We start from the raw sequence: 27,146 nt of genomic DNA, 5'->3' as shown, positions 1-27,146 counted from the left end.
GCAAACTGGCAGATGATACAAAACGGAGGGGAGCAGTTGATAACCAGATGGTTGTGCTGCCATTCAGAAGGACCTCAACAGGCTGGAAAAATGGGCAGAGAGGGTGGTCAGGAAGTTCAACAAAGGGAAATGCAAAGTCCTTCATCTGGGGAGGAATAACCTGTGCACCAGTACGGGCTGGGGGCTGACAGGCTGGAAAGCAGCTTTGCAGAGGAGGACGTGGAAGTCCAGGTGGAGAACAAGTTGACCATGAACCAGCAATGCGCCCTTGTGGCAAAGGCGGCCAACAGCATCCTGGGCTGCATTAGGAAAAGCGTTACCAGCAGACCTAGAGTGGTGATTTTTTTCCCCTCTATTTTTCTTTTCAGCTCCAGTAGATAAACACCAGGTATTACCCTGCCCTCAACAGTACAGATAGTGTAAGAATGGCTGAATTATAACTACATGAAAAGCAACCATTGCTTTTTAATTATAAAAAGGAAAAACCTTCTTCAGCTGTGACATTCAACATTAATAACCACTGAAACATAAACAAAAATATATTCCCCCATCCTTAAGAATGGAAAGCTATGCCCTTTACCACAAAACACTGTCTACATGCTTATGTTTAAAAAGGTTTAATTTTCACCCTGGTACAAAAATACAGTACAATGTGATGGCAAGGCATTCGCCAAAAAACATTCAAAGAATAAAAGGGGAACCCCCGTAAAGCTTCAACATAACCCACCCTCACTTGATGAAACAATCAAAAGGTGAGTGCACAAGGAGAAAGTTAAATTTCTGCCCAAAGGCAAATAAAGATGAATCACACACAATTTTACACAAAAATGTGTTTGCACACACTAATAATTTCACATGCTACTTGGACATTCATGGAATTTATTCTACTTGGCTTAGTGGCAGAATTCATGGTTTGGGATGTCTAGAAAACACCTGGCCAAGGAACATGCCCCATTCATAGGAATCCCCAGTAAAAACAATGGGATCACGTAATACCAGTGAGAAAAGAGGGATCCAACCCTGATTAAGTGTCAAAATGTTGGCTATTTCTAGTTATTCCAATCACACTGTTTGTCCTCAAATAATGTTTTGCCCTACACGCTTCCCTTTTCACATCAAATATTAGTGGCTGCTCAAACACACAAACTGATGTGTTTGCACATTACCTAGTTGCAAATAATCATTACAGGACAAACTGCCAGGCAGAGGAGGAGATAACACTGTAACTGATGTATGTGTGTGAACTCCAAACAGGGTTTAACCTAACACTGTTGACAGGAGAATTATGTCCCTCCAGTGCATCTACATTCTTGTCTGTTTAATCATTTCCTTTTAGAGTTTTGAAGTGATGGAAAAGCATCATTCAGTGTATTCATTATAGTTCATCTCCCAGGTGTTTTTGTTTGAAAGCATCACCTGTTAGCTTCTCCTGGGCCTCCTTCATCCCTTGGACAACTGAAAGGTTAGACAGAGAGACAGCAACTGTTAATCTCAAGATGAAAACATCAAGGTGTCCTGGTAATGAAAGTGTTTTAAAATAACACAGTTACAGAATATAGGTCTACAAATTAACCTGTGGGGAAAAAAAACCCACAACAGTCTTGTGCCCTTTTCCCAACTATTTGTAGCTGGATCATGCAAATTGCTTGATTTTCCATACCACAACTGGAGACAAAATTCAGGTCCTATAGACGTTATAGTAGGTATTAAAGTGAATCGTGATTCTGAGCATGGTTCCTCAAGGCATAAAAGAGCCACTCACACACGTATCTAACAGCTCCCAGTTGTGCTGTAAAGTATCATCATTCTTCTCCACTCAAAAGTGAAGGTGTGACCTTCACTCAGGACACACCCAGAGTTTCATCTCACTAAAAATGCACTTCGAACTACTTTGCACATACCTTGATCAGCATTGGTATAGAAATACTTGTAGCTGGGGTTTCCTTTCTCATTTATGATTTCTGGGTGGACTTTTCCACTGGGGTCTATGAAAAAAGAAATCAAACAGGAAATTTAAGTGGTAACAATAAGAACACAGTCCTGTGAGTAGATACAACAGCTGTGGATGTCCTACCCATGAAAAGGATTCTGGGAATATAACCTCCATCAGGACTAAAGGCTTCATCCTTTGGCTCTTCATCATCCTACCAAAGCAAGATAGAAGAGAGGGAACATGTTAGCAAGGTATCTAACAAAACACAGCACTCAAAGAAACAAGCTATTGCCTTCAGATTCCATTTATCCTGAGCAATTTACATCTTGAACAGACACTAGGTAACTGCAGTATCTTCCACTTTCAAAGGAAAGAAAGTTATATTTACCTAAACAAGTATCATTTGTGAAAATAATCATATTAAATAATCATATTAAATGCTTCACTTTGGTGTAGGAATGTTTGATATATCATGAGAGAATGAATACAAATTCCCTTATTATTGCAGCAGCAGAACGACAGAAGGTACAAATTGTTAAAGAGACAATGGCAGAGAGCCAGGTTTATAAACACAATTAAAATAACCAGACTGAAGAAAATTCTTTTTAGAACAATCAGCTATATCAGTCAATCCTGAATACCTATTCAGGAGCGCATGATTTAGGATGTACACAAAACAGGATGCAACCAGTTAAGTAGGATTTGAAATGCTTAATTACTAGACAGTAACATGGATACAAATCAGAGGGCAGCATACCTCAAGGTTGACCATAACAAAATTATGGGCAAGTTCAGAGATCTCCTTGGATTCAGCAAACTTTGGCTTTAAAGCTAATTAAGGGAGGGGAAGAAAAAAAAAAAGAAAAAGAAGAGATACGTAAAAACAGTGAAAAAGATTTCAGGTTTTCAGGTCGGCACCAAAATCTTGACTTCATTCCTCCCTCTGGAGAGCTGGTACTTTTCAATAAGCAGTGAGTAAATGGCATATATGTATCAAACTGTTCAAGCCAGGCTCAGAACAGCAGGTAACTGAAGCAATCCTTGCTGGGCAGCCATATGATGAAGCCTGGCCAACAAACGTATGCAGTGATATTTGAACCAATGGAACAGAAGCAAAAAGCTTGCTGTAAACCACCAGTTCTCACTCAACCAGCTCATCCTTTAAGCTTAGCCATTATGGCCAGCTTGTTTGTTTGTGATACTGAAAGAGACAAAGCCCCACCTTTGAAGAACCACCAGCTGCAAGTAAGGCAATTTACACTTAATTCTTGAAGATCATTCTGTTCCAATTTTATAGCCAAGTGCAGGAGAAATTGCAGCCACTACAGACGTGCAGCATTACAGCTGTTTGCTGGCATTTAGGCGTGGCTGGCTTTTGGCAGTGCTAACAGGTAAAGTGGTTCGATATTATACCATTAGCTACATTTTGAATGTGAAGTTCATGTTCCTCATGGTTATGTGATTTGTATACAAAAGTTCATTAGAAATTTCAGTGAGCTCTAGTATTAAATACACAAACCTTTGCAAGCTCCACACCAAGACTTGTGGATGATAACCATAAGAGGCAAACCACTAAAAAAAAATAAGAAAGAAAATTGTCAAAGAAAGCTTACAGAAGCCAAATTCTAGTACGTGTACATTTTAACAGTCAAGACTTCTACAAAGGCTAAATGTAACGGAAAATGAGAGAGATGTAAAGAGATTCTGCTGTGCTTTAAGGTTGTCTAGCAAGAAGTTTTCCCAATCTTAAAACATGTATAGTAATAATTTATTATAACTGCCATCCAGTAACTGCTCCTGTAGAGGAGGAGACTTTCTCTTTGGAAGGTTTGCTCTTACTAGTTTAGATTTGCTCAGATACACAACTGGTCATGCATTTTTTTACTGGAAGTGGTTAGTGACACCAGCTGCTTGAGAGATCTCAGGATGGATTTCTGTGGCTGCTTAAGGCAATCCAGTGGATGACAGTCATCCATCCATCCCTCTCCTCAGTACAGTCTGTATGTTTCAGTCACCTCCTGTGACTAAGACCCTCCACTGAGCAATAATCAAACACAGTAATCTAGTAAACCCTCTGGCTGCCAGGCTAGTTTCCTACACGTTGGTATGCTGAAACAAATCTGTGACAAATGTGACAAGTGCCAGGACTGAGGGGCGGGGGGGCTGCGTGGAACTGCAGCCTAAATAAAGTGCAATGCAAAAGGACCAAAGAAAGTTATTCTTTATTATTCTCTCTCTCTTCCCAAGTAATTCACTTGACCTTTACTACCTATACTACTCAGAGGTTAAGTTTCCATCACCCTGAGGTATGTTTTAGTTAATCTTGTTCTTCAAAAATCCCTTTAGCATTTTACCTTCTGACAAAGTCAAGCTTACCAAGTTCCATTTCTCTAAGCTCCTTTGTAATATATTCAGGCTGCATTATGCAATTAGTCAGAGAGGCCTTAAAGACACTACAAGTTTCACGTATTTCCTGATGTTAGTGCTGGTGATCCAATTAATCCACCACTTCACTGCTCCTAACTATTTTGCATCAATTTTACCTTTCTAACAAGAAAAGTGATACAACTACAGGTGACTTCCGTTGCTATTGAGCACACCCAGGTAGTACAACACTTACCTCCACACTTTCTGCATGTGGAAGTCCTTACTAGCACTTTCATTGTTTCTACCATCCAACAGTTGAACTGGTGAAAGCCGACTAGGGCAATAAACTAAGAAAGACTAAGAACAAGAATTGGGTGTCTCAACCCTTTTCTCTTACCAATAAACCCCTTAAGCTATGGAAGAGTACCCAAGGGAAGCTGGTAATAAGGATACAGCTTCTGGAACAGTAAGAACAGCCTAAAACTCAGTGAAGGAAAAGAACGAACCAAGAAAGACACACAGAGAACATACCACATGGATACTTCTTTCAGGATATGCCAAGCAAAGCAAAGTTAAAGCTTTCTGCTATTGTAAACTCTTGAGGGTTAAAAACAAAGTGAATTTCTCACAAACAGAGAAATTACAAACACCTTTGCACATGACAGCAACTAAGTTAATTACTAGCAGAACTCAAGTACAAGTTTTTCTTTAGCTGTAGATAGATATGAAAGGAAATCTCTACTTAGCAGCATTCAGTTTTGGCCTTCAGAACCAGGAAAGGGTGGAGAGGAAGCAATTAACATTTAGAGTAGTTCAAACAGAAGTCTGCCATTTATAACTAACCAATATGTTACCATCTTTACACAGGACTGTTTGCATTAAGGAGCAAGAATACACATTTCCCTAGTAAAGCTTATATTGCATCAGCGTCCTCTCCCTGATGACGAAAGCACTTATTTTTTCATTGTTTCCGTACAGCCCAACATGATTTTGCCTCTTTCTTGAAGAGAGGCTGCTTTATGTCTGGAAAAAACACATTGTTCTCATCATCAAGGATCAGTGCTTCACATCAGAAGAGTTCAATCATCTGGTAATCAGTACTGCAACATACTTTTTTTTTTAAGTTAAGAGAGATTTTCAAAGCAGATTTTAAATGGAAGTGCTCGCAGTCCTGAAATACCAACTCTTGGCCAGTGAGAACTCACAGAAGTTTTAGAGATACTGAATGTGTTTTCTCACCTTTATTCTCTTTACTTTGACTGGGAAAATAAACTTGTAAATTTACATCAAAACATTTTTGTAGTCATTTCTCCATTCTGCAATGCATAAGTCCACCTAGCAGCCAGTATGTCAGATAAACAGCCACTGTAATTGAAGTAACCCTGCCTGCCCCACTTTGCCATTTCCTCCCAGGTAGCACTACATGTACAATTAAAACCAAAAGCCACAATTTATTAAAACGAGGGATGAAGCATCCACCAGAAAATGCAAAGTTTATATAAACTACCTAGGTGGTACAGCAAAGACTGAAATTAGTTGAAACTAAGCACAGAACTAAGTTACCCATCACAGGTGGTACACACTTATGGGAGTTTCTCCCAGAACAGATGCTGTCATTTTAGCTAATTTTTCCTATGAGAGCACTCATTCTTAAACAATTAGTGTTTTTAAAGGTGTTTAATGATGACCTTACACAGAAAAGACACAGCAAGTTATTTCAATAAAATAGTCCTGCAGGTAAATGAAGACTTTACTCCATTTAAGGCACACATTTTATTGTTAAACCTGAAACAGAGAGGTTTGAGTTTGCTAAGCCAGCACCCTTCTGTTGCACAGTTTAGTTTGCAAATCTATCCCTTGGGTTCAGCAGGATTTTTTTGAGAGAGTCACATCCTAAAAATACAGCCTGTTTCAGTTCTGGACCCAAAGTCTCTTCTGCAATTTGACATTATCTGGAAACAGCCTTGGAAAAACAATCTTCTTATTCAAAACATACACATGCCAACGTGGAGGCGAAAAGTTTTCCCTACGGTCACCACCTTTTGTGTTTTCATGTTCAGACACTATTTGATTACTGGGGTTTAGGTCTCCATAGGAGACTTCACTTGCCTGGGGATGCAACAGTACCTCTCCTTTTTGAAAGGTGCAAGCGGGGAAAATATGCAGGCGGGGGAACAGCATCCCTACAGATCCTCTTAGCAATACAGCTTGCTCAGCTGCTGCAGGGACATGGCATCCATCTTCCCAAAGCTGCTGTTGCCACACGCGCTGGACTGATGATCCTTATGGGTCCCTTCCAACTTGAGATATTTTATGATTCTGTGATCTCGTACATGACAGGTGGGACCCAAGCTCCGCAGGCTCTGTGGCTGGAAGGCACATTCTTACTGTTGCAAGGACTTTGGGACCAGACCGCGGCCACTGCCGTGCGTGGCACAGGCGACAGGGTTCACTGGATGCTGCGGCTCAGGTACTGCAGGAACATGCTGGCCAGTTGGGGCAAGTTTTCGTCACTGGGCTGCATCTTGGTGTAGCTGATGAACTGCCTCCGCAGGCGGCTCAGCTCGGCCATGCTCACGGGCCGGTTCAGCACCAGCCCTTCGGCGACGCCGGGGACGCGGACCACCTCCCCGGGCTGCGCCCCGCTCCTCTGGGCGGCCATGACGGCGGCCAGCACCTCCTGGGTGACGCGGTCGAGCTGGTGGAGGAAGCTGCTGGACTGCAGGGGCTGGGTGCGGGTGGCGCGGTGCGGCGGCGGCGGAGCGCTCTCAAAGAGGGCGGCGCGGATGGCGGCCAGCGGCAGCGGCTCCTCCCCGTGCACCGTGAAGAGCGGCCGGTCCCAGCGGTTGCGCGGGTCGGGGGCCTCGAAGGGCGGCTCGTCGGGGCCGCCCGGGCCGCCCGCGCAGTGCAGGAGGCAGCGCGCCGTGCCCGCCTGCCGCGCCGCGCAGTACAGCTCGTAGCGGATGCTCCGCAGCTCGTTGCCCGCGTCCACGATCACCACGTCCCGCCGGCTCAGCCGCCGCTCCACCTCGGCCCGCAGCGCCGCCCGGCCGCCCTCCGCCTCGGCCACGACGTGCGCCTGCCGCTCCGGCCCGCCCAGCGCCTCCCGCAGCTCGGCGGCCCGCCGGCTCTTGCCGCTGCGCGGCCGCCCGCACAGCACCACCAGCGGCATCCTCCCCCCCGCGCCCGCCCCGCCGCCATCCTGACCCGGACGGCGACGGCGACTGCTTCCGCTCGGGTCGCTCGCAGCCCCGCCCCGCGGTCGCCCGGGCAACCGCGGCCTGCGACGGATCCGCCGTGGCCTGAGGCCCCGCTCAGCCGCGGGCTGGCCTGGAACCCCCCCGCCGGGCCCTCCGCTCCTTCCCGGGCTCGGGGCTGGCCTGGAACCGCCCCCGCCGGGCCCTCCGCTCCTTCCCGGGCTCGGGGCTGGCCTGGAACCGCCCCCGCCGGGCCCTCCGCTCCTTCCCGGGCTCGGGGCTGGCCTGGAACCGCCCCCGCCGGGCCCTCCGCTCCTTCCCGGGCTCGGGGCTGGCCTGGAACCGCCCCCGCCGGGCCCTCCGCTCCTTCCCGGGCTCGGGGCTGGCCTGGAACCCCCCCGCCGGGCCCTCCGCTCCTTCCCGGGCTCGGGGCTGGCCTGGAACCGCCCCCGCCGGGCCCTCCGCTCCTTCCCGGGCTCGGGGCTGGCCTGGAACCGCCCCCGCCGGGCCCTCCGCTCCTTCCCGGGCTCGGGGCTGGCCTGGAACCGCCCCCGCCGGGCCCTCCGCTCCTTCCCGGGCTCGGGGCTGGCCTGGAACCGCCCCCGCCGGGCCCTCCGCTCCTTCCCGGGCTCGGGGCTGGCCTGGAACCGCCCCCGCCGGGCCCTCCGCTCCTTCCCGGGCTCGGGGCTGGCCTGGAACCCCCCCGCCGGGCCCTCCGCTCCTTCCCGGGCTCGGGGCAGCGCGCAGCGCAGGGGCTCCCCGCAGCCGCCGCCGCGCACCCCGACGGCGAGCGCCTCCGACGGCCCCAAGGGCGGCTGGCGGCCGGGGGGCGCGGGGAAGGCCCTCGCCGCAGGGCTCGTCTGGCACAGGGGCACCGTCCCGCGGGGCGTCCCGTTCAAAAGCGCGACCGCACTGTGGGCGCCCCCGAGAACCAGACACGCGGTCACCGTACGCACACCGGATCCCCGCCCTCGCCTAGAGGGAGCTCCAAATCAAACGTCTCCACCACCTCGGACACATCCAGATTGTACTGTTTCCAGAACTGAAACCGATTTAAAGTCCTGAAACCTCCTAGACCACTGGCTCTGATGCATCTCACTTGCTGCAGAACAGATAATTTCGTACAATTTTTCACCTCCTGACCTAAGGTCAGCACAAAAATACGCTTTTTAGGTTTGCTTATCTTTTTCTTGTCATTGTTGTTGGTTTCTCCCCATCCTTCACTAACACTCAAACGCTGCTGAACTCAAATCGGTGAGCAGGTCTGTGCTTTTGGCAACAAAAGGAGAGAGCGTGCATTACACCTGCCCCTCGCTCTGGGGCTGTTTCTGAGCTGAAACACTCATCCTGCCTAAACCTGAGAGCTCGCCCTCCCTCCGTCCTCGTGTCTCATTTTAAAGCTTCCTCTGCTTCATTGCAAAGCAATGCTACAATTATTCCTGCAAATACTGAAATTGTCTATTTTTTTTTCTACGGGTATATCAAATAAGTGCTAAAATATCCAATTATAAACACTTGTAGAACTTCTGAACTGTACCATCTGGGTTAATTTGGTGTCTACACTAGACCTTGTATGCTGAGTGGAACTCGCCAGATGGATCAGTCTGAGAGCAAAATTCCATTAAACAGCAAACCTGGAAGGTATAATGAATTTCCACTTATGTCAGCATTGTCAGATCTAGATTATAAATTTAAACGTACAAGTAGAATTTACAAGCATACAATTCTCCTTCTTACATTTTAACAAGAAACAAGAATTTTAAAAGAAAAATTTTAAGAAGAAATTCTGAGAAAAAATGTGTCAAAATGTCATTTTTTACCTTTTCATAGAGACAGTGTTCTTTTTAGAGTTTAAGCCTAACCCAGAAAAGGTTCTACTTCAACAACTTACCAGCTCACTACAGTTTAAAACTTTCAGACCTTTTCTGCCGATGGTAACAAAATAATTCTCTCATCTCACACTGAGGCCTCATCTATGCAGACACATCAAATTTTACGGAAGCTGTTAGCCCTGCTGAGTTCGAGGGGACCGAGTACTACTTAAACACGTGTTAGTGGGTTTGAGATCCATATCTTTCTTTACTATGATAAATACTGAAAAAAATATTTTCTTCTTACTTTGAAGACATGCCAGACCTTCAATCATTAAACCTAGGTGGAACGTCAGCAAAGTTAACAAAATGCTGTGTTTTCTCGCTAATGAGCTATAGGGATCTGAACAGTCTCCTAAACCACCTTCATGTTTGTTAATTACTGTTTTCTGTGGTTAAGTTTAGGATCGATACAGAATCTTTGTGAATGTTTTTAAACACAGTTTTCTGTCTTTAAAGCTAGGTAACATACCTGGCTGCTGCCTCTTTCTTCCCATCTTCTAGTGTTCTCCAATGAATATGATCTCCAAAGCCTGCCAGAGAGAAAAGGTTTATAAATGCTGCATAATTTAACATGCCAACTAACTGATGAAAACAGTCCGACCCTTAAGAATATTTTCAACTTATTTTATATTCTTTTTTTAAAGCAACTATAATCCCAGTCCTGGAAAGACTTCTGCAAATACTTACAACCTACATAGTCTTATGAGGAATCCCATTGAAATTAATTAACAAAAACATACCACACTCATAAATATTTTATCTATATGCAAATGACACCAAAATCCCCCAAACAGAGATTAAAATTGAAGGGCCTTCTCATTATTCCCCATGCTTTTTCAATCTGTGAACGTTTATTAACTGATTGGTGACAAATTAAACACATCAGCGTTTGGCTTCCTAAATCCCACTGGATGTGAACTAATGCAAAACTTAAAAGATTCCTAGAGCAGCATATGATCATTAATTGCCCTAAAACTATTATGCTGAGTATTACTGCTGATGATAATTAGCATCGAAGAGTAAGAAAGAACGCCATTACACAGGTTTCTGAATGTTACAGTGGCTGAACAATGCAGGAAATATTTTATCCCATACCCAGGTAACAAGTCTTGTTATGTCAGTTGAGGTAAGAGCGAGCGAGCGTACGTTTAACAACTGCAAAGCACAGGCTGCCTTTTTTCTTTGGACCCTGTAGCCAATGCAGCACTACCCTGACATGGCTGAGAGCCACGCGGAGAGCTGACATGAAGGAGATTCAGGACCTGTTCATAGGGGATCTCCCTTGGAAGACCTCCTAAGAAGTCTCATTGCTCCAGCAACACAGGGCTCTGCTGGATGACCAAACATCGGCCTCGGCTTGCACCTTCCCAATGCTGAGGGTTTGGATTAGTCAACAACCCCCAGTGCCCAGGGTGCTGAGGGGGGCAGATTTCGGGAGCTACACAGGGGTCAGGAGCCACAGGCTGCCCAGTGCTGACACAGGGGAGAGTGGACATTGTGTCCAGTAGACAACTATGGCAAAGAAGCTGGAGAAAGCCAAGAACAGGGTCAGCAAAACCTCGTGGCACCCTAGTTCACCATCTGTGAGGTTTGAACAGTTGGCACAGTATTTTTATTACCTTATCTTCTCTCCTGATATGAACACCTGTGAACACATATGACGCAACCCATCAAATATTTAGTTGTGCTAGCAGTAAGGTGGGGATGCCCTGTCCACGTCCAATCACACACACGTACCAGCTGCGGAGGCAGCTTCAGACACAAGGCCACGTTTGTACCAGCTGAATGCGGCAGAGCAAAAATCACTTGGGTTAGCAGAAGTCATGTCTGTTCAGGATATTGACACGTCAGCCTTTTCATTCAAAGGTCAACATGTTAAAACAGAGAAAACCTTTTATTGTTCTAGCTAGGAAACGGTTTTTGAAAGCTTTTTTTTTAAAACTAAAACGCACTTTTGTGGTGAGCTTCAGTATGTTTTTAAAAGCATTACACAACATATTACGGAGTGTTTCTTCTGAACGAAAGTCATCTGAGGAATTAACTGTAAAACAAAAGGGGAATGACTGGGATCCACACCGCAAAGCTTTGCTGTCATTGATCAAGCTGTGTTGCTACCAGCCTTGAAGAGGTTTACCTGTAGGACAGGCTAAAGCCACCACCTGGGGCGAAGCTCAGGGCTCCGGCGCGCCCTGACCGAACCAGCTATTAGACATGGCAATTGCACCAGGAGAGCCAGAGGAGAGGTGAGGAGCGGTCACGAAGGAAAAGGGAAGGCGAGGGCGGGGGGGAAGGGCCATTCATCGCCTGCCAGGAGCCAGCAGAAGGGGCCGGCAGAGGCTGGGCAGGGCTGACGGGGCACCGCAGCAGCGGGCAGGGCGGGGGGCACGGAGGGGCTGCGCCCCCCCCCCCCCCCCGGCCTTCGCCACGTAAAAGCGGGGCCCCTGGAAAGGGAAAATCTTCGGGGCTGAGCCGCAACAGAACCACGACGGCAAAGATCGCTGAAGGACCCCCTCATCTTTACAGCCAAAAGGCGGCGACCCTCTAAGCCGCGGCGGCGGCGCCGGGCCAGGCCGGGCCGGCCTCCCCCCGCCCCCGCGCCCCCCTCGCCGCCGCGGGCTGTGGGAACCGGCCCGGCCCCGGCGCACCCATTCACGGCAACGGCAAAAGTTGAGCGGAAAGCCCGAAGAAAACGTTTGCCTGACCCTTTCCGAGCCCTTCCGCGGCGGAGGCTGCGGAGGCCGCCAGCACCAGGCACAGGCAGAAGATGGAGGCTGCCGCGGGCTGAGCCTTCATGGTGTCGGCGCGGGCAGCAGCGGCACCCCGGGTACGGCCCCTAAATCTCCGAGACAGGACGCGGACCAGCTTGGGTGATTTTTTTTTTTTCCTCTTTTTTTCCCCCTTTTTAAAGCCCAGGAAGTGATGTGCGGCGGATGTGGGCGGTGCGCCGCCCTCACCTCTGGGCTCGGAGGCGCCGGGGGAGGCTGGGAGGGAAGGGGCGGCTGTGGGGACTTCTCTCGGGGGGGGGGTCAGCTCGTTCCCTCTCGATCAGAGGAGCTGGGCTCCGTGCAGGCAGCCGAGGCCTCCGGGGCAGGAGCACCGGGTCCCCAAGCCCCTGGTTACTCCCCTGCACAAAATCGAGAGTTACGGCGGCGGGAGCAGGCAGCGGCGGGTGGGTTCCGGCTTTATTTTCTCCTCCCATATAAACCCTTTTGTCCCGGTGCTCTCAAGAGTTGCCCAGCTGTTTGGGAAGGTGAAACCGAGCGCAAGCACTCGTATGAAGGAGGGTTCGTTAAGGGGGAGGGCGCGCCTGGTGACACGTTTGGGGCCGCCGCGTCCCGGGTTTGGGTTACCCGGCGCCGGTCCCTGCCCCGGGGCGCCGGTCCCGGCCGGCCCCCGGAGACTACAACTCCCAGGAGGCATCGCGCGCCGCGCGCACACCTCCCCGCGCCCTCGCCCCGGCTGCTATGCAAATGTACTCCGCGGCGCCGCCAATCCGCGGGCGGGCTGGCGCCGTCACGTGGCGCGAAGCTTCCTTTCTCTGTGCGCCTCTCTTTCCTTCTTTGGCCGCCATCTTGTTCTCACCGCGTGTTGGGCTGCGGAGGATCCGCGGGCTCAGGTGAGACCTTCCCCGCGCCCGCCGGCACCGCTCCGCCGGCGCGGCCCCCGCTTCCCCTGCCACCTCTCGGCGTGGGGCGGGCGGAGCGCCGCGGTAGCTCGGCGCCGTCCCGTCCCCGTCCGCCGCGCTGGGCCGTGGTGGGGCCGCGGGCGCCGGCCGTTCCCCGAGGAGAGGACGGGGGAGCGAGGCCGTGCGCCGGGACGCGGTGCGGTGGGGTCTGCCCAGCCTCGGGAGGCCCGCGACTCTTCCCTGGGCCCGCCGTCCGCCGGCCGGGCGGGGTTGCCCCGGCTCCCGAGGGACGGGGCCTTTATCCCCTGCCGCTGCCCGTGCTTCGGGGGTAGGCAGCGAGCCGCCCCGCCGGCCGGAGTCCCTTCTCCCGCCTCCCCGGCGGGGTCCCTGTCCGCGTGGTGATCCTCCCGGCGCTGCTGGGGCCTCGCTGGCTCCCCGCTCGCCCGCGGGAGCCCCGTCTCCCCCTCTCCCGTCCCTTCCCCGGCACAATGCAAATGCAGAGGAGGGTTCCTCTTCATTCAGGGCGTCATTGATGACTTCTTGGGGCAGAGCAGCGAAACGCCTTCCTTGTGTTGGAAGGCTTGAGGTGTTTTTTCACCCACTACAGATTTTCAGGTGTTCCAGCCTTTAAAGGTCCCACCTGACCCGTTGGAGAAGGCACTTAACTAACTTCCCAGTCGTTGAACTGGATGAATAGCTGCCGGAGACTCATACAGGAGATCTGTCAAGACATGAACTTCACCGAGTTCGGAGCTGGCTTATTAGTTAAAAGTATCAGATTAATTATTTGAAAATAGAACTCAAAGTAGCGTAGTGATGAGTCTCTTCCTGGCCTCTGCTAAAGATAAAGGTGTCTTCCTAGAAGCGCACGTGCTGTACGTGCTGATTTGAGTCTGTTCTGAGTCAGTAGTTCAGTCAAATGGTTCCAACAGTGAACTAGCGTACGTGGAAATTCACAGACCTCAGACTGATGCAAAATCAAATGTCCTCTTGATTTGCCTCATCATGGTACAGGCGCTTCAGCTAAACGGGCTGCTGCTGGACCCCGTTGTATTGTTTAGGTGGTGTGGCTTTAAAGCTTTTTGTCTATGTGTATTTGTTTGATGCACTGTTTTGATGAATTTTCTGTAAGCTTGAAAACCCACTGAAATTTTAAGAGTACTCTTAAAATGGACTGTGGAAATTTTTTCTTAATATTTTGATAGTTAACTTGTATTTGCATCTTGTTCTTTAGACACAGCACTATGAACCAAGAAAAACTGGCCAAGCTTCAAGCGCAGGTCCGAATAGGAGGAAAGGTAAGAAAACCATCAGAGAAGCGCTGCTTCCTGTAATTTACAGGTTGAAGAAGAAACATCTCTGAAATTTGTTTTTTAAAACACAGGCTTTAGTTCATGGGTGGGAGGGGGGAAAAAAAAAGTTCGAGGCCCGAAAAATATGGGCTTTGTGCGACCTGGATTGTAGTACTGCTACCTGAAATACAAGTTTCTTTCAGTTCACAACTGCTGGGTGAGTAGTTTCCACAGTGTGTAAGCTTTCTTTTTATTTCAGTGACTTGTCGCGGCCTGTGAAAGCTCAAGCTAAGCTTACCTGTTGATTGTCCCAGTCCTGCCTTTTTCTTCTCCCTGTTGGGGAGTTCCTTCCTTTGTGCCAGCTCCAGGGCTTATCTGACTCTGCACTGAGCTGTTTCTTTTCTCTGAGCCAGCAGGTAGCTAATGTGACAAAAAAAAAAGCATATAATTTGTTCAGTGTGGGTGTTCATTGTCTAACTGTAGGCAGAGTTGTACAAAAGTTTGCAGAGTAGGAATTCCAAAATTGCTGTCTGTGGAACAGTTTAAAAATGTTAATTACTTGGTTACGGAAGTGTGACCTTTTAAAATCACTGTATTTGTGCTTCATCTTGGAAAAAATAAAGTTATTGGGGAAACACTTTATATATCGCTTAATAGTAAATAGTATTTTTATAATCTAGCTTGTGGGAAGGGAAAAATACTTCTGCTCTTTGGTGTCTTTTTGGTCTGTTACACTTAAGAAAAACCTTGAAATTGAGACTAACAGTTAAAGCTGTAGGTGAAGGGGAAGTAAGTTGAAAAGCATTTTTGACTACAGAGCTTTCTCATAGTGTACAGATAGGTCGCTCAGAGTGCGATATGACTTCCAAAAATTAAGTGTTGTGAGATTTTGAGAATAGCTGACTGTTGTGTTTTGATTCTTTTCAAGGGAACAGCTCGCAGAAAGAAGAAGGTGGTGCACAGAACAGCTACAGCTGATGACAAAAAACTTCAGAGTTCCCTCAAAAAACTGGCAGTAAATAACATTGCTGGCATTGAAGAGGTATAGTGATAAAATAAGTGTTTCCTGTTAGAAATGAAGTTCACTGTGGTGTTTGTTTTTTTTTTTTTTTTAACAACAGTTTTCTCTTCCTCTCAAAAACTTACAGGTCTGGTTACTGATAGGTAAAGCTGTTTGATTGTTGTCTCATTTACATCAATGCATGCATACCTAGACAAAGAAGGGAGAAGGTTCTGCTGGCCAGATGGTGATTGTAGATGCTAGTAAGCTGTCGCGTACGTGTCTTGCATTCATTGCAAACTTCTCTTGATTCTTGACTTCATGAACTTGATGACCTGCTTTAAAGAGAAGAGCAGTAAATGCATGTGTACTCTGCAGGCACATCTGAAGCAAGAGTTGTGTGGTGTAGAATATAAAGAAAACCATAAAAATACCTGGAGTAAGAACTTGCAAGTCTGTATTATCAAAATTAGGTCCTTTTACTGCATGGAAGTTACCAGAATTGTTTGTGGTAGTCACAGGAGATGACATTTCTTACAACACAGCAAAGACTTTACAGAACCAACCTCTGTGTTAATGTGAGTAGGAATGTAAAGGTTTCAGATATATTCCTTGAATATGTCTATATGTGTAAAATAGGAACTGAAACACTGACATTTTCCATAACACTGTAGAGAGTGACACTCATATGTGGGAGGAGGAGGTGTTCCTTCATCATGAACTCGATATTACTGTAGTACTTGGATAAAGAAGCATAATATTTAATTAATTTAAGCAGGATTGCAAGGTGCCTCCAGAGGTCACCTCTCCTCCAAAGGCAAATACAGATTCAGTGTAGAAGCCTGGTTTGCCTGTAAGTGTTCATACCTCTGCTACAGAAACAATTCCATTTGTCTGTATACTTAAGCTTGATATGTATATGCTGAGCTATGGGAACCCAAAGAAAGACACAGTTCTTGTTCTGTTTTTGTTTTTTGGGGATTTTTTTGTTTAGTTTTTTTCCCCACAGAGCACAAGACCTTTGTTCAGACACAGTTATTAAGGATTTTAAATGTCTTGATGTGAAGGAAGGTAATACAGTATGCTTCTACCTTGATAGCTAGGTACGTAATTACAGTATGTTGTTGTATTCCAGTGGACACAAGTTGACCTTGGTAAACTTTGTGTAGATAGAAGAGTTTGGGGAGGCTAGTAATGTTGAGTCAAATGTTAGTAGCTCATCTGTGTGGTTTTACTTAAAAGCCTCTTTTAAAGAGGATGACAGTGCTTGAAGCCTTTACCATTTCCCCATGTGTAAGGGATAGGACATCCTTTAGTTTTGCAGGGGAGCAACACACCTGGTTTTCCTGTTAAAAACATATTTTGAACTCTGCTGCTGTGTGAAGATGAATAACTTACATGTTTGTATGTTTTAGATCTTTAGTTCTCAAATGTCTGTTTTCTCCCTGTAACTTCTACTAAAAACAATACCTACAAGTTTTGTGACTTAAGTTTATTACTACTGTTTGGTTCAATGGGTAGAACTCTCTATTTTTTATTTTTATGGTTATTTTCTACTTAACCATAACTTAGCCATGAAGAAAAACCTTTAGCCAGAAGAAAAACCTTTTTAACTTTCCATTCTGTCTCCCTTTAACTTAAAAAATGTAAAATAAACACCATACAAATATGCCAGTATAAACTTTGACAATAGGAGCAAAGCAGGCTGCTATATTGGCTGTACAACTTAATTCTTGGTGATTCAGAAGACCAGGGAAGAGGAAGAGAGCAGGATCACTGTATGATGTACTTGGTCTTAAAGAGTCATCATGGAATTTAGGAAGGCATAGAAGCCTGGTCTAGTGCAGTTGGTACATAAACCTCCAGTTCTGTGTGTATATGTGCAGGAAGCATCCTTGCCTTGGGCAGCTTCAGCAAGGAATCCAGATTGTGAATCTTGTGCCTTTGCCAGTTCTGCTGCAGAAACAATAATGTTTTCCTGATAGGTGACACAGGTGTGAATGGCGATGTCTTAAACTGATGTGGCAAGGCTTTTCTGTTAAAGTTTCCAGTTTGTAAAGAGTTATCACAGAGCTGAAGGTTTTGTGTGTTTTTTTTTTTTCCCAGACGTTCCTGATATTAACTCATTTATGTCTTATAACCTATGTATGTTTTTTGCCTTTGTTAAAAATATACATGAACTGTATGATAACATATAACCCTTGCATATTTATTACTTAGTATTTAGATAAGAGCTATGGTTCCTTCATAAAAATACACTTAAATTCTGCCTTTTCATATAGTATGTATGAACACATATTTTATCATTAACTCATATTTTACTTCCAGTTTAGGTGGTGTTAATTCCAGATGCTTTTATCATGGTTTTATTATTCTCTAGGAGGAGTACTAGTTTTGTGATTTATTTTTTTAATATATATTTTTAAGTCTAGATTTGAATTAATAACTTATTATGCTTGTTCAACAAGATGCCGCAACACTTTGGTTAATGTTATTAATATATTTAAACAGGTGAACATGATAAAAGATGATGGAACAGTTATTCACTTCAACAACCCCAAGGTTCAAGCTTCCCTCTCTGCTAACACTTTTGCCATTACTGGTCATGCAGAGGCTAAACCGATCACAGAAATGCTTCCAGGCATCTTAAGCCAGCTTGGTGCTGACAGCTTAACAAGTCTCAGGAAGTTAGCTGAACAATTCCCAAGGCAAGGTAGGTCTTTCGGAATCTTTCATCAACATATGAAGTATCAAAAGTTTTAACCCAAATGTAACAGCAGCATGTGTGACTTAAAAAGTGATCAAAAGCAGATGTGCTTTTATTTATTTGCCATTCTTGTGGAAATATAGGGGGGGAAGATTTTTTTTTCTTGTTGATTCAAGATTTTATATAGGCAGGCCTTGATTTAAAGGAAAAAAAAAAATCTGGCGAGTCAGGCATGCTGTGATTCCAGGTGTACAATTGTGTGTGACAAAATACTTAGGAAAGCAAGTTCAAGTTTTTACTGGGAGAAACTCAACAGTTCTTTCTGTCAGGGAATCAATTCTGTTTTCTTTGTTCATACAAAACATATTTCTATTGTGGATATAGAGAAGAAACATGTTCTTTCTATTCTATATTTCCATTTGGAATTAAACCAAGACTTTAATTCAAAATCAAAGGTTTGATTCAAAATAAATAATCAAAGTTTTTAATGTGATTCTTTATTTTTCTACTCGTTTTAAAACCATGGGAGCATAGTGTGTGTGTATATATGTGGTATAACTATTACTGTAATTTTACAGTGAAGAAATGGGGGTTTGGGGACAATCCTTTTTAGAATAATACCCTCTTTGGGGAAGCACTGTAGCATATTTTGTAGAGGTCTCAACTATTCTCCCTAAGCAGGTTTGTAATTTAAGAATAGATGGAAATTTATTCTTCCAGTGGTGTATCTTACGAAATTAGAACAAGAGAGTACTTTAAAGCATGCAAGTAATCAGTCTGTTGACTTTGATAAGAATTTGTAAAAGCTTTCTTAAACTGCAGAACAGGTACACTTCTCATTACAAGTAGCTGTATCAGAGTTCATGTTTCATGTTGTGTATTGCCAAAAACTAGTTCTTAATATCAAGCCCCAGTGAAGTTGGACATGAAAAAAATTTTAGTTTTCGTATTTATACTGTTTATACTGTTATGGCCATTAAAAAGACTGTAATTGGATGTGTTGCATGTCTGTATTTGGAATTGGAAAATAGGTTACCTGTTCTAATATTTTCAACAAATACTTATTCCTTCTAAATCAATTTAATTTCTTCTATATTTCACTTTCAGGGTTTATTTTTCCTTCTTTACTAATATTAACATTTAAAATATGTTTTAAAATTTAGAAAATGGATCATCATAAGCATATTTCTTTGATACAACCTCAGTACCAATAGATACTACGCTTTCTTTAGATAGATCAATGAGAAGTACTTTTATTTTTTAAGTTCTTGCATTTCTCTATATTGTAGCATGTTCCAATTTCCATGACTTACAGAATACTAGGTTTGATGCAGGAGCCTGGATATGGAAATACTTTTTCCTGCAGTAGTGGCCCTTTTGATAATTAAATCATATGATGTGTTGGTCCCTGACTGGTACCACATTATTGTTGCATTGAAACACATGGCTTCAGTTAGAAGGCATGCTGATTTCTTCTGTATCGTTTGATCTTTTGCTAGCTCTGCCTTAATACCCCTAAGCATTTGAAAATGGCTGTGCTAATACTTTGGTATAAGAATGTTCACAGATAGACCTTCTGGTCATGCTGATCACTGTTGATACCCAGTCATTTCTGTGTTGTCACTATTGGGGGTTGGGGAAGTACGTTCTTTTTTTCATCTGTATTTTTTATTTTGTTGTGTGATTTGTCCCTAATTCTGTGTAATGAGAACTCGGCACCAAATTTCTTTTTATAGTGTTGGATAGTAAAGCACCAAAATCTGAAGATATTGATGAAGAAGATGATGATGTCCCAGGTAGGCACATACATACTTATATGTCCATTTAATATATAAATATTTCAACTCATGCGTTCAAATATTTAGCTCTTGATGTGATAATGCTTCTCACTTGCTAAGGAATGCTTCCTATACTGGGCAGCATTAAATCATTTGGACTTTGGATTCCAGCTTTTGAAAAAAGGTTTACCTTGTGCAAATTACTTAATTAATTCTTAAGTGAAAATAGGTTAAAATGCTTTCAGGGAGGTTGAACAGGTGATCTGAATAGCCAAATAGGCTTTTAGGGCTGCAAAGTGATGTGATTGGGGTGGGGATTTTTACTTCTGTAGTAGAAGAAACAAAGCTTATGTCCATGTCTGAAAGTTTTTCTGAATAAGTTCTTAATTTGCCAATGAATAACTATCTACCGGTCACCACATTCTTCTATATCCATTAGTATGGTGTATTAGCTAAAACAACAAACTGGTAGACTCAGAGGTTCAATTGCTCATGCTTTGGTGCTGGTTTATTTCTTTGTGATCTTGCATAAAAATTCAGTTCTCTAAAATTGCCTGTTTCCTGAAGTACAACAGTTAATGGGTGCCTGACTTCAGGCATTCTTTAAAGAATGCTGATGGCTCAAGACTCAACTGCAGCTAGTAGAGCACCTCTGAAAATCAGATCTTAATCACTTTATGTTAGAACTTCCACTTTCTGAGTGTTCCTGCATTTCTAGTTCTTTGTGTATGTTCAAACAAACCCTGTTTTCTAAAGCCCTTTGAAATCTGCCCATAAAAATGATGTACATAGGCAGTAGTTCTTAACTATACTTATAATATATGCATTTTCATTAAACTTATGAAGGTAATTTTACTGGGCATTGCTGTATTAAATATCTTCATCTCTTTCAGATCTCGTAGAAAACTTTGATGAAGCATCAAAGAATGAAGCTAACTAAACCATTAATAGTTCTGGAAGCTGGCATGGACTAGATTTAAGAAATCAGCTATGTGGTTCCAAAGTTTTAAAGAAACAGAGAACATCATCTGTTAATAGTTCAGTAATATAAATATTTTGTATTTTTATGATGCTGTTTGTTCAGCATTTTCTGTCAGTTGATTTTGCATTTTGCACTTACTCCCAGGATCTACTCTTTTGGTCAAAAAGAAATGTCAGTGCAGTTTGAGGGGTGTGTGCATGTGCGTGTGTGTATGTGTGTGCGTGTACATATAGTGGAGAACAAATTGGAGAACACTTATTTAACCTTTTCCCCTTTTCCTTTGGAAGTAGAAATAAAATGAATCTTCAGCATTGTTACTTTTTGATTATCACCAAATAGTGCACAGAAGGTAGTTATGATTAAAATTTTGTCCACATCTTAGGACGTGGAGGCATTACACAATTAAAACTTGGGTTTAATTTGCTGTTAACTATTGTACTTGCAGATGTGTTTCTCATCCCTGTTGGAATATACACATGATAATTTATCAACCTTATTTTGATCCCAAATGATACTGAAGACGAGCTGTTTTACTGGCTTGTTTGGTGCAGTAACTTTTTAAAAAAAGAAAATTTGGTCTCAGAAGAGTGTGCTTTTTTCAGCCTTTCTCAACTTTTTCTTTTTTCAACCTTTCTCAACTTTTTCTTTTTTTCTTGTCTCTAACTTTTTGAGACAAGCTGATGTTTGACTCCTTCCACATAGGCTTGAGCAGTATGTTCTCCTGTTGATTATGTAAAGTATTTGCCATGTCAAAAGGAAAACAAACACCTTGGTTCTCTACCATCAGGTCACTTCTTAAACTTGGAGGTCTAGTTGGTAATGGTCCAGTGCACCAGTTTCGCACACTAACAGATTTTTGCTTGAATAACTTCAAGCTGTTCTCTTGGCATGACTGCATTTACTAGCAGCTGATGATCCATTGTCATTCTTATGGCACTAGGAATTAAATGCACCGTGTGAGCAATGTTTAAGGTGGGAGGAAAGAGTTGTTGACATTTTGCCTTGCCTACTGCTGGGCAGTTTGTGCAATGACTAGCTCTAAAGGGATGGGTTTTTTTTTGCCTGTAACTTACCTTTGCCTATAACCTACCTCTAGGTTTGGTGTCATCTATGTAGTAGCTTCTTAAAAGTCACAAATGCTCCTCAGGCATAAGGAGGACATTGGGAGGTACTGTTGGTACAGTGCAGTATTTATGACCTTTCTTTAAAATGCTTAATGTGAACCTGTTTTCTCAGAGGCTCTTTCAAGGTTCTTGATGTAATGTGCATTACGGTATAGTTAGACATCATTGTAACCTGTGTCAAGGGCAGCTGTGGCTTAAGAAAGCCATTTTTTTTCCTCTACATCTGTCACTTAACTATGGCTTAATTAGAACATATCAGCTTTTTATGTAGGTTCATACGCTAGAGAACTGTAAAAGTACAAGGTAAACAGTACACGAGTTCTGGTGACATCATCATAAAACCACAAAAGCAGAGCTGTAGTGGTTTGTCATCTGAACTCCTCCATTTATTTTATAGGCTTTGTTCAGTTTTTCCTGTTATATTTTATATACTACGTGGATCTTACTACAAAATAAAGTAACAGTACAAAAGAGGAAATGCTCCCTCTTGTGTGTTGTCTCTTCCTCCCACCAGCACTGGCTGAGGAAGGACAGGTGGATGCAGCAGCTGTTTCAAACAGCACTACATCCTTGCTGACAGTGACTGAGGAGGACCCATGCAGGACTAGGCAGGATCCTGTTAGAGCTTTAGGATTTCACACTCCCGAATACCTGCTCTCTTGTTTTCCCTGCAGTGTTGAATGAAACTTTGGTTTGTTGTATGGCTAATCTTAAATCAGCTGCAGATGCATTTGGTCTGTTTATAAGGAAGAGATGTCTTCATTAATGTGTGCACAGGCACACTGAATTGCCTTTTGCTGCCCCTGCAAGCTCAAAGAGCAAATGCAGGATACTAGGAAACGGGGATTTTCAGTGTTCTTCCATTTGCTTAAGGGGCATGAGTGAAGAACGTTTCAAAGTAGCAACTGTACTGAGTTTGTGTATGGGACATCCCCTCCCCCTAAATACTAATCAGATACTGAAAATTTGTGCTGATTGGTTTCTGATGTAGGAAGTATGTCAAAAGTAATTTTGTGAGAGATTAAAAGTAAGCATTGGAAACAATGCTTCTGTCAGTTTATATAGTCGAACTTTGATTCCTACAAAACACTCATTTAATTTTTGCTCTTGGTCATGACAATTTACATGTTAAACCCTCACTTTTTCCTATGTTTGACAACCAGTAAACTAACGAAATATGCTAGCTTATGTAGTTATATTATCTTCAGTTTTTTCACTGTATCTGGAAACAGTCAACCACTTACGATTTGCTGCTGGAAATACTAGAGCTTATCAATCATTAAACTGATTTTAATTAAAAGTAACCCATCAAGGCTGTTGTGGGAAAAGCTCTTTTTCTTCGTATTTATTCATGGTATAACTCAAACAGTGTTTGTACATGCTGATGGAAACGCAAAGTTACTAAATATAGTTTTGGGGAGCGGTGATACAATAAAAACTCCCCATGTGAAGGTGAACATTAAAATGTTCTTTGCTAGGCTTGAAGCACGATAACCACTGTACTTCTGAAGCTCTTGAGCTTACTTGCTCATTACGTAAACACTGTTGACATATTAAAGATGCTGGTTAAGATATTGACATATAAAGAACTTTGCAGTGATTTGAAAATACGAAGATAGAGCAGAAAGTAAGTTGAAACATCTCGTGGATTGTATGTGAGAGGATCAAAGCTGGATCAGCAAAGAACAAAGAATCGAGAACCTGGCAAATGTGTAAGATGGCAAACGCTAGTCTTCCTGCCCTGACTGCTAGTGGATTTGTGTAGTTCCCTAGTTTATGGATGGGAAACCTGGGTCTGGCTGGTTTCTCTCGGGCAGGAAAGCAAGGCTGCAAAAACCTGTAGTTGTGCATTTGCTCTATGAAGAAAAAAAAAAATGCTCAGTAAGATGGATGGCAGAGATTACAGCCAGCGATGGTGGAGACTTGGTACTGAGTGCCGGTAAGGGATTTCTCATGCAGCACTCGGTAACCAAGTAAGTTTGGAGCTAAGAGTGTTGGCAGGGTGGAAGGAGTTGATATAAAAACATTTAACATACAATAGAGACCTTAAGAAAAATAGGGTTCAGGTGAATTTTTTTCTTGTTAACTTTTGTTACATAGGAATAATTGAAGAGTGCACAAGAATAAGGATGAATTTAGAACTGCTACTGAAGTCTTAGTGAAATATGTTGATAATTCACTAGTATTTATCAACTTGCCATGGGAACTAGGAGTTGCTATGAACTCCCTTCTGCCAGGATCTTCACAAATAATGTTTTGGATTTGGTGTGTACAAAATGAGCACTGAAGGTCTTACAGATCATTTAATTACTGAGCAGTGTATTGATTGACCAGTGTATTGCTGTTAACAGGAAGGAACTGAGGAAGCTGTAACAGCACAGTAAATCTGTGCTATATGTACAAGATTAATTCATGCCTCTTCTGAGGAATGTCCCAGGAAGGATTCTCCTAAGTTTCCCTGGAATCAGACTGTGCTGCCCCAGACAGTAGGGATGTACAGAGGGGCTGAGCAAACTGCCCCGTAGGTGAAGGTGAGTGAGTGAATTCTTCCACTGGCCCTTAAGATTAGTCTTTCATTATTTTAAGATAGTGCTGCTTTGTTCAGCAAAGTGGACAGATTGGTCTGGAGATAAAAGTTTAATTAAATGATCCATGTTTTGTACATGAGCAAATGAAGCAACGCAAACAGAAGCACATCACAGCACTAGCCATAGCAACTTTACAGAAGTGACAGCAGAAGTACAGGGAGTGGTTATTCATGTTCAACTGTTTGCTTTCCCATCAAGTAATTTTTATTTTTTTTATTCCCCCTCCTTTTTTCAAAGACCACTTTGCAGCCACTGAAGAACTTCATGGATTTATTCAGAAATGTGGGGGCCGCAGTGCCAATCAAGGCCTCAGGTAGCCAAGGAGAGCAAGGGAAGAGAGTAATTCTAAAATTGGTGGTCTTGCTATGTTTGGGTGGAAGCTTGGGTTGCTAGCTAGAACAGGATTATTGGGAACTGGGCTTTCATTTCAGACTCTGGCATTGTGTATTTGGCAAGAAAAAACAAACTCGTACATCTTCCAGTGCCTTGGTTTGCCTTTATTTCAGGAGTACTGCTCTACCTCCTGTGATATGTAAATTAATGAACACAAAACCTGGATGCTTCTTGAGAGAAAAGAGCTACATCTGTGCAAATGGTATAAAAAGCTACTTTACTTCCACATGATAAACATATACTATTTGGTGGGCTGTCAGTACTATTAAACACCCTCTCACTAAACAACAGACCCACAGCTTGCTCAGATGCCATTTTTTCTTGGCAACCTGGTATCTGTCAGATTCTCCAATATTAGGCGGCATTTCCTTGAACTTTGCATTGCAGATGGATTTCGTAACTATGCTAAATTAATTGCCTCCTTGGAGTAAAAGGAGATTATCTGCTCATTTGATTTCTTGAAGTTGTTTCTGATATTTTTGATCAGTATCAATGCATCGGCAAACATTGAAACAAAAAATCATATTCCAAGGCCTTTTGACCTTTCAGTGCGCATATCCCAGCTGAATAAAAGGAGTTATGCAACCTCTTGCTCTTTCTTGCAACATCCTTGCAGCGGCTATAGTAACTGCTTATGTCAAAAAGTAATATTAGAAAGTATTTAATGTATTTTTAGATTCTGTCTAATGCAACTTAGCTGACAAAGAAGAGCCAGTGCCATGTGATCAGCTCTCTACAGACATTGGGAAATGTGGCACAAACTACATTTTGAGAACATCAGATCTGATTTTGAGGCCATGTGTGAAGCTGGACATTTCCAAGCGATGCAAATTATTGCCAGATGCAGGTAAGTGAAGACTTAAAATCTCAACAAATTGTCAGCGGCATACCAGACCTTTGCACACCAAGAGTGAAGTTCCCTGAAAGACCTTCACCAATCTCGGGCTTCCCTGCCACCAAGGGAGAAAGTCTTACCCTTCCTTTGCTTTCCCAAGCGCCAGCAATAGCTGATGATGTCTGAGGTCAACTGCATCAGCTTGCTCAACTGGTCGTAGATGACTTTAGTTTTCAGATGCTGGTTTTCAGCTCATCTTACTGTGAAGTCTGACCACACAGTTGTGCGTAGTAGTACTGGCACATGCTAAAAGCTTGACCATTCCTCTTCCTGACAGCTTGCTTTGGTTGGCTTAGCCAGCTTGTGAAACTGCATCCTGAGCCGTGGTGGCAGTGTTTGAACCTGCAGGTCCCACAGTTCGTTCTGCGTAAGTGGGTGCCTGCAGAGCAAGCTGTAGCTTTGCGGCCCATGTGGGTTGTCTTTGCCTTACCACCTGCTAGCTAGCTTTACATTTCTGTGAAATAAATGGTAACCTTCCTTCAAAAGGAAAGCATTTGCATGCAGTCCCTTTGGGCAGGCTTGGTAGAGATGACCATCAAGCAAACCATCCTCGCAGACTGAACTAGTCTTTTAACTCTACTGCTGCTGCTTGTTCTGCTTCCGAGGCTTGTCTTGGCAAGACAGCGTGGGGGAACTTGCGGTGCTGCTGCCAGGGTCGTACTGAGTTTGGGAAGGATTTGCCATATTGATGCCTTGGGCAGCCGATCTGGTCAGATACTGTAACTTGCAGTTTGTTTTTAAATTTTTAATTGTGAAATAGGGGTTTGGTACAGTTTACTATGTCTTGTGAGGCATAGGCATTGCCTGCACCGTGGGCTGATAAGCTGCAGCATGTGACACCAGTGTGCCGTTACCGCAGCCATCTTCTGACCGAGCCACCCCGCTGCTCTGCAGCTGCATGGCACCCAAGCACAGCCTTCCCCTGTAAGCCCATTTTGCATGTCTCTCTTTAGATGAACAGTGATTTTTTTTCTGGGGCAAGCTGTTGAAGTTTTGATTCATTCTGCAGGTTCTTGTTCACTGAAAATCTCAGTAAGCAACTTAAAGTGAACTTGAATAAGAAATGTCCGTTTTTGGGACAAGACCTGGTTTCAAATGGTTTCTGACACATGGTGTTTAATTGAAAATAGCTGTAACTTGCTTACAGCATTTTTATAGTCTCCAGGGAGTAATGATGCAACAAAAGTTTCTTTTCTGTTCATTTTGAAACATTTGCTCTGTTGCTGAAGACTCTGGTCTGCTCTGCGTGATTGGCAGTTGTAATTAGTGATGGCTTGCATTTTTGCATGTTTCTGAAAGAAAGCAAATAGGGCCTAAAATAATTTTTACTTTGAATAAGGATCTCTTCCCCTGTCTGTCCTAAGTTTCCCACAGCCTGCTTCCTCAGCTTG

At 44.0% G+C, this 27,146-nt stretch overlaps 3 protein-coding genes across 3 annotated transcripts; 1 reads left to right on the top strand and 2 right to left on the bottom strand.

Annotated features, from left to right (window-relative positions):
- Positions 1 to 601: 601 nt before the first annotated feature.
- TXNDC12 (thioredoxin domain containing 12) lies at positions 602 to 12,326 on the bottom strand. Its single transcript, XM_087733006.1, has 7 exons — positions 12,074 to 12,326; positions 9,841 to 9,901; positions 3,453 to 3,505; positions 2,691 to 2,764; positions 2,075 to 2,144; positions 1,902 to 1,985; positions 602 to 1,455 (listed from the first exon to the last, which is right to left on the bottom strand). Exons 1-7 carry the CDS (start codon positions 12,162 to 12,164, stop codon positions 1,376 to 1,378), a joined length of 513 nt encoding a protein of 170 aa, XP_087589132.1. The 5' UTR covers positions 12,165 to 12,326; the 3' UTR covers positions 602 to 1,375.
- On the bottom strand, positions 5,963 to 8,488 carry KTI12 (KTI12 chromatin associated homolog). The gene has a single exon (XM_087733005.1). It carries the CDS (start codon positions 7,470 to 7,472, stop codon positions 6,750 to 6,752), a length of 723 nt encoding a protein of 240 aa, XP_087589131.1. The 5' UTR covers positions 7,473 to 8,488; the 3' UTR covers positions 5,963 to 6,749.
- Positions 12,327 to 12,853: 527 nt separating the features above from the next.
- On the top strand, positions 12,854 to 23,187 carry BTF3L4 (basic transcription factor 3 like 4). The gene is made up of 6 exons (XM_087731706.1): positions 12,854 to 12,987; positions 14,231 to 14,294; positions 15,217 to 15,330; positions 17,800 to 18,001; positions 19,732 to 19,791; positions 20,667 to 23,187. The coding sequence occupies exons 2-6, from the start codon at positions 14,241 to 14,243 to the stop codon at positions 20,711 to 20,713; spliced, it is 477 nt and encodes a 158-aa protein (XP_087587832.1). The 5' UTR covers positions 12,854 to 12,987; positions 14,231 to 14,240; the 3' UTR covers positions 20,714 to 23,187.
- Positions 23,188 to 27,146: the final 3,959 nt, after the last annotated feature.

Source organism: Nipponia nippon, unplaced genomic scaffold, assembly GCF_047370975.1.
Source record: "Nipponia nippon isolate SJK-2023a ecotype South Korea unplaced genomic scaffold, ASM4737097v1 scaffold_5, whole genome shotgun sequence".
NCBI classification, from domain to species: Eukaryota; Metazoa; Chordata; class Aves; order Pelecaniformes; family Threskiornithidae; genus Nipponia; species Nipponia nippon.
This window is presented reverse-complemented; position numbering and strand designations above follow the sequence as displayed.

What these genes read in the sequence shown, in the direction of transcription:
- KTI12 (XM_087733005.1), bottom strand. Translation starts at nt 7,472, where the DNA reads ATGCCGCTGGTGGTGCTGTGCGGGCGGCCGCGCAGCGGCAAGAGCCGG.
- TXNDC12 (XM_087733006.1), bottom strand. Translation starts at nt 12,164, where the DNA reads ATGAAGGCTCAGCCCGCGGCAGCCTCCATCTTCTGCCTGTGCCTGGTG. An exon ending in TTGTTATGGTCAACCTTGAG is followed by an intron (nt 2,145 to 2,690) that starts GTATGCTGCCCT and finishes TTGCTTTGGTAG; the next exon opens with GATGATGAAGAGCCAAAGGA. An exon ending in TCCCAGAATCCTTTTCATGG is followed by an intron (nt 1,986 to 2,074) that starts GTAGGACATCCA and finishes CTTTTTTCATAG; the next exon opens with ACCCCAGTGGAAAAGTCCAC.
- BTF3L4 (XM_087731706.1), top strand. Translation starts at nt 14,241, where the DNA reads ATGAACCAAGAAAAACTGGCCAAGCTTCAAGCGCAGGTCCGAATAGGA. An exon ending in AGGTCCGAATAGGAGGAAAG is followed by an intron (nt 14,295 to 15,216) that starts GTAAGAAAACCA and finishes ATTCTTTTCAAG; the next exon opens with GGAACAGCTCGCAGAAAGAA. An exon ending in TGAACAATTCCCAAGGCAAG is followed by an intron (nt 18,002 to 19,731) that starts GTAGGTCTTTCG and finishes TTCTTTTTATAG; the next exon opens with TGTTGGATAGTAAAGCACCA.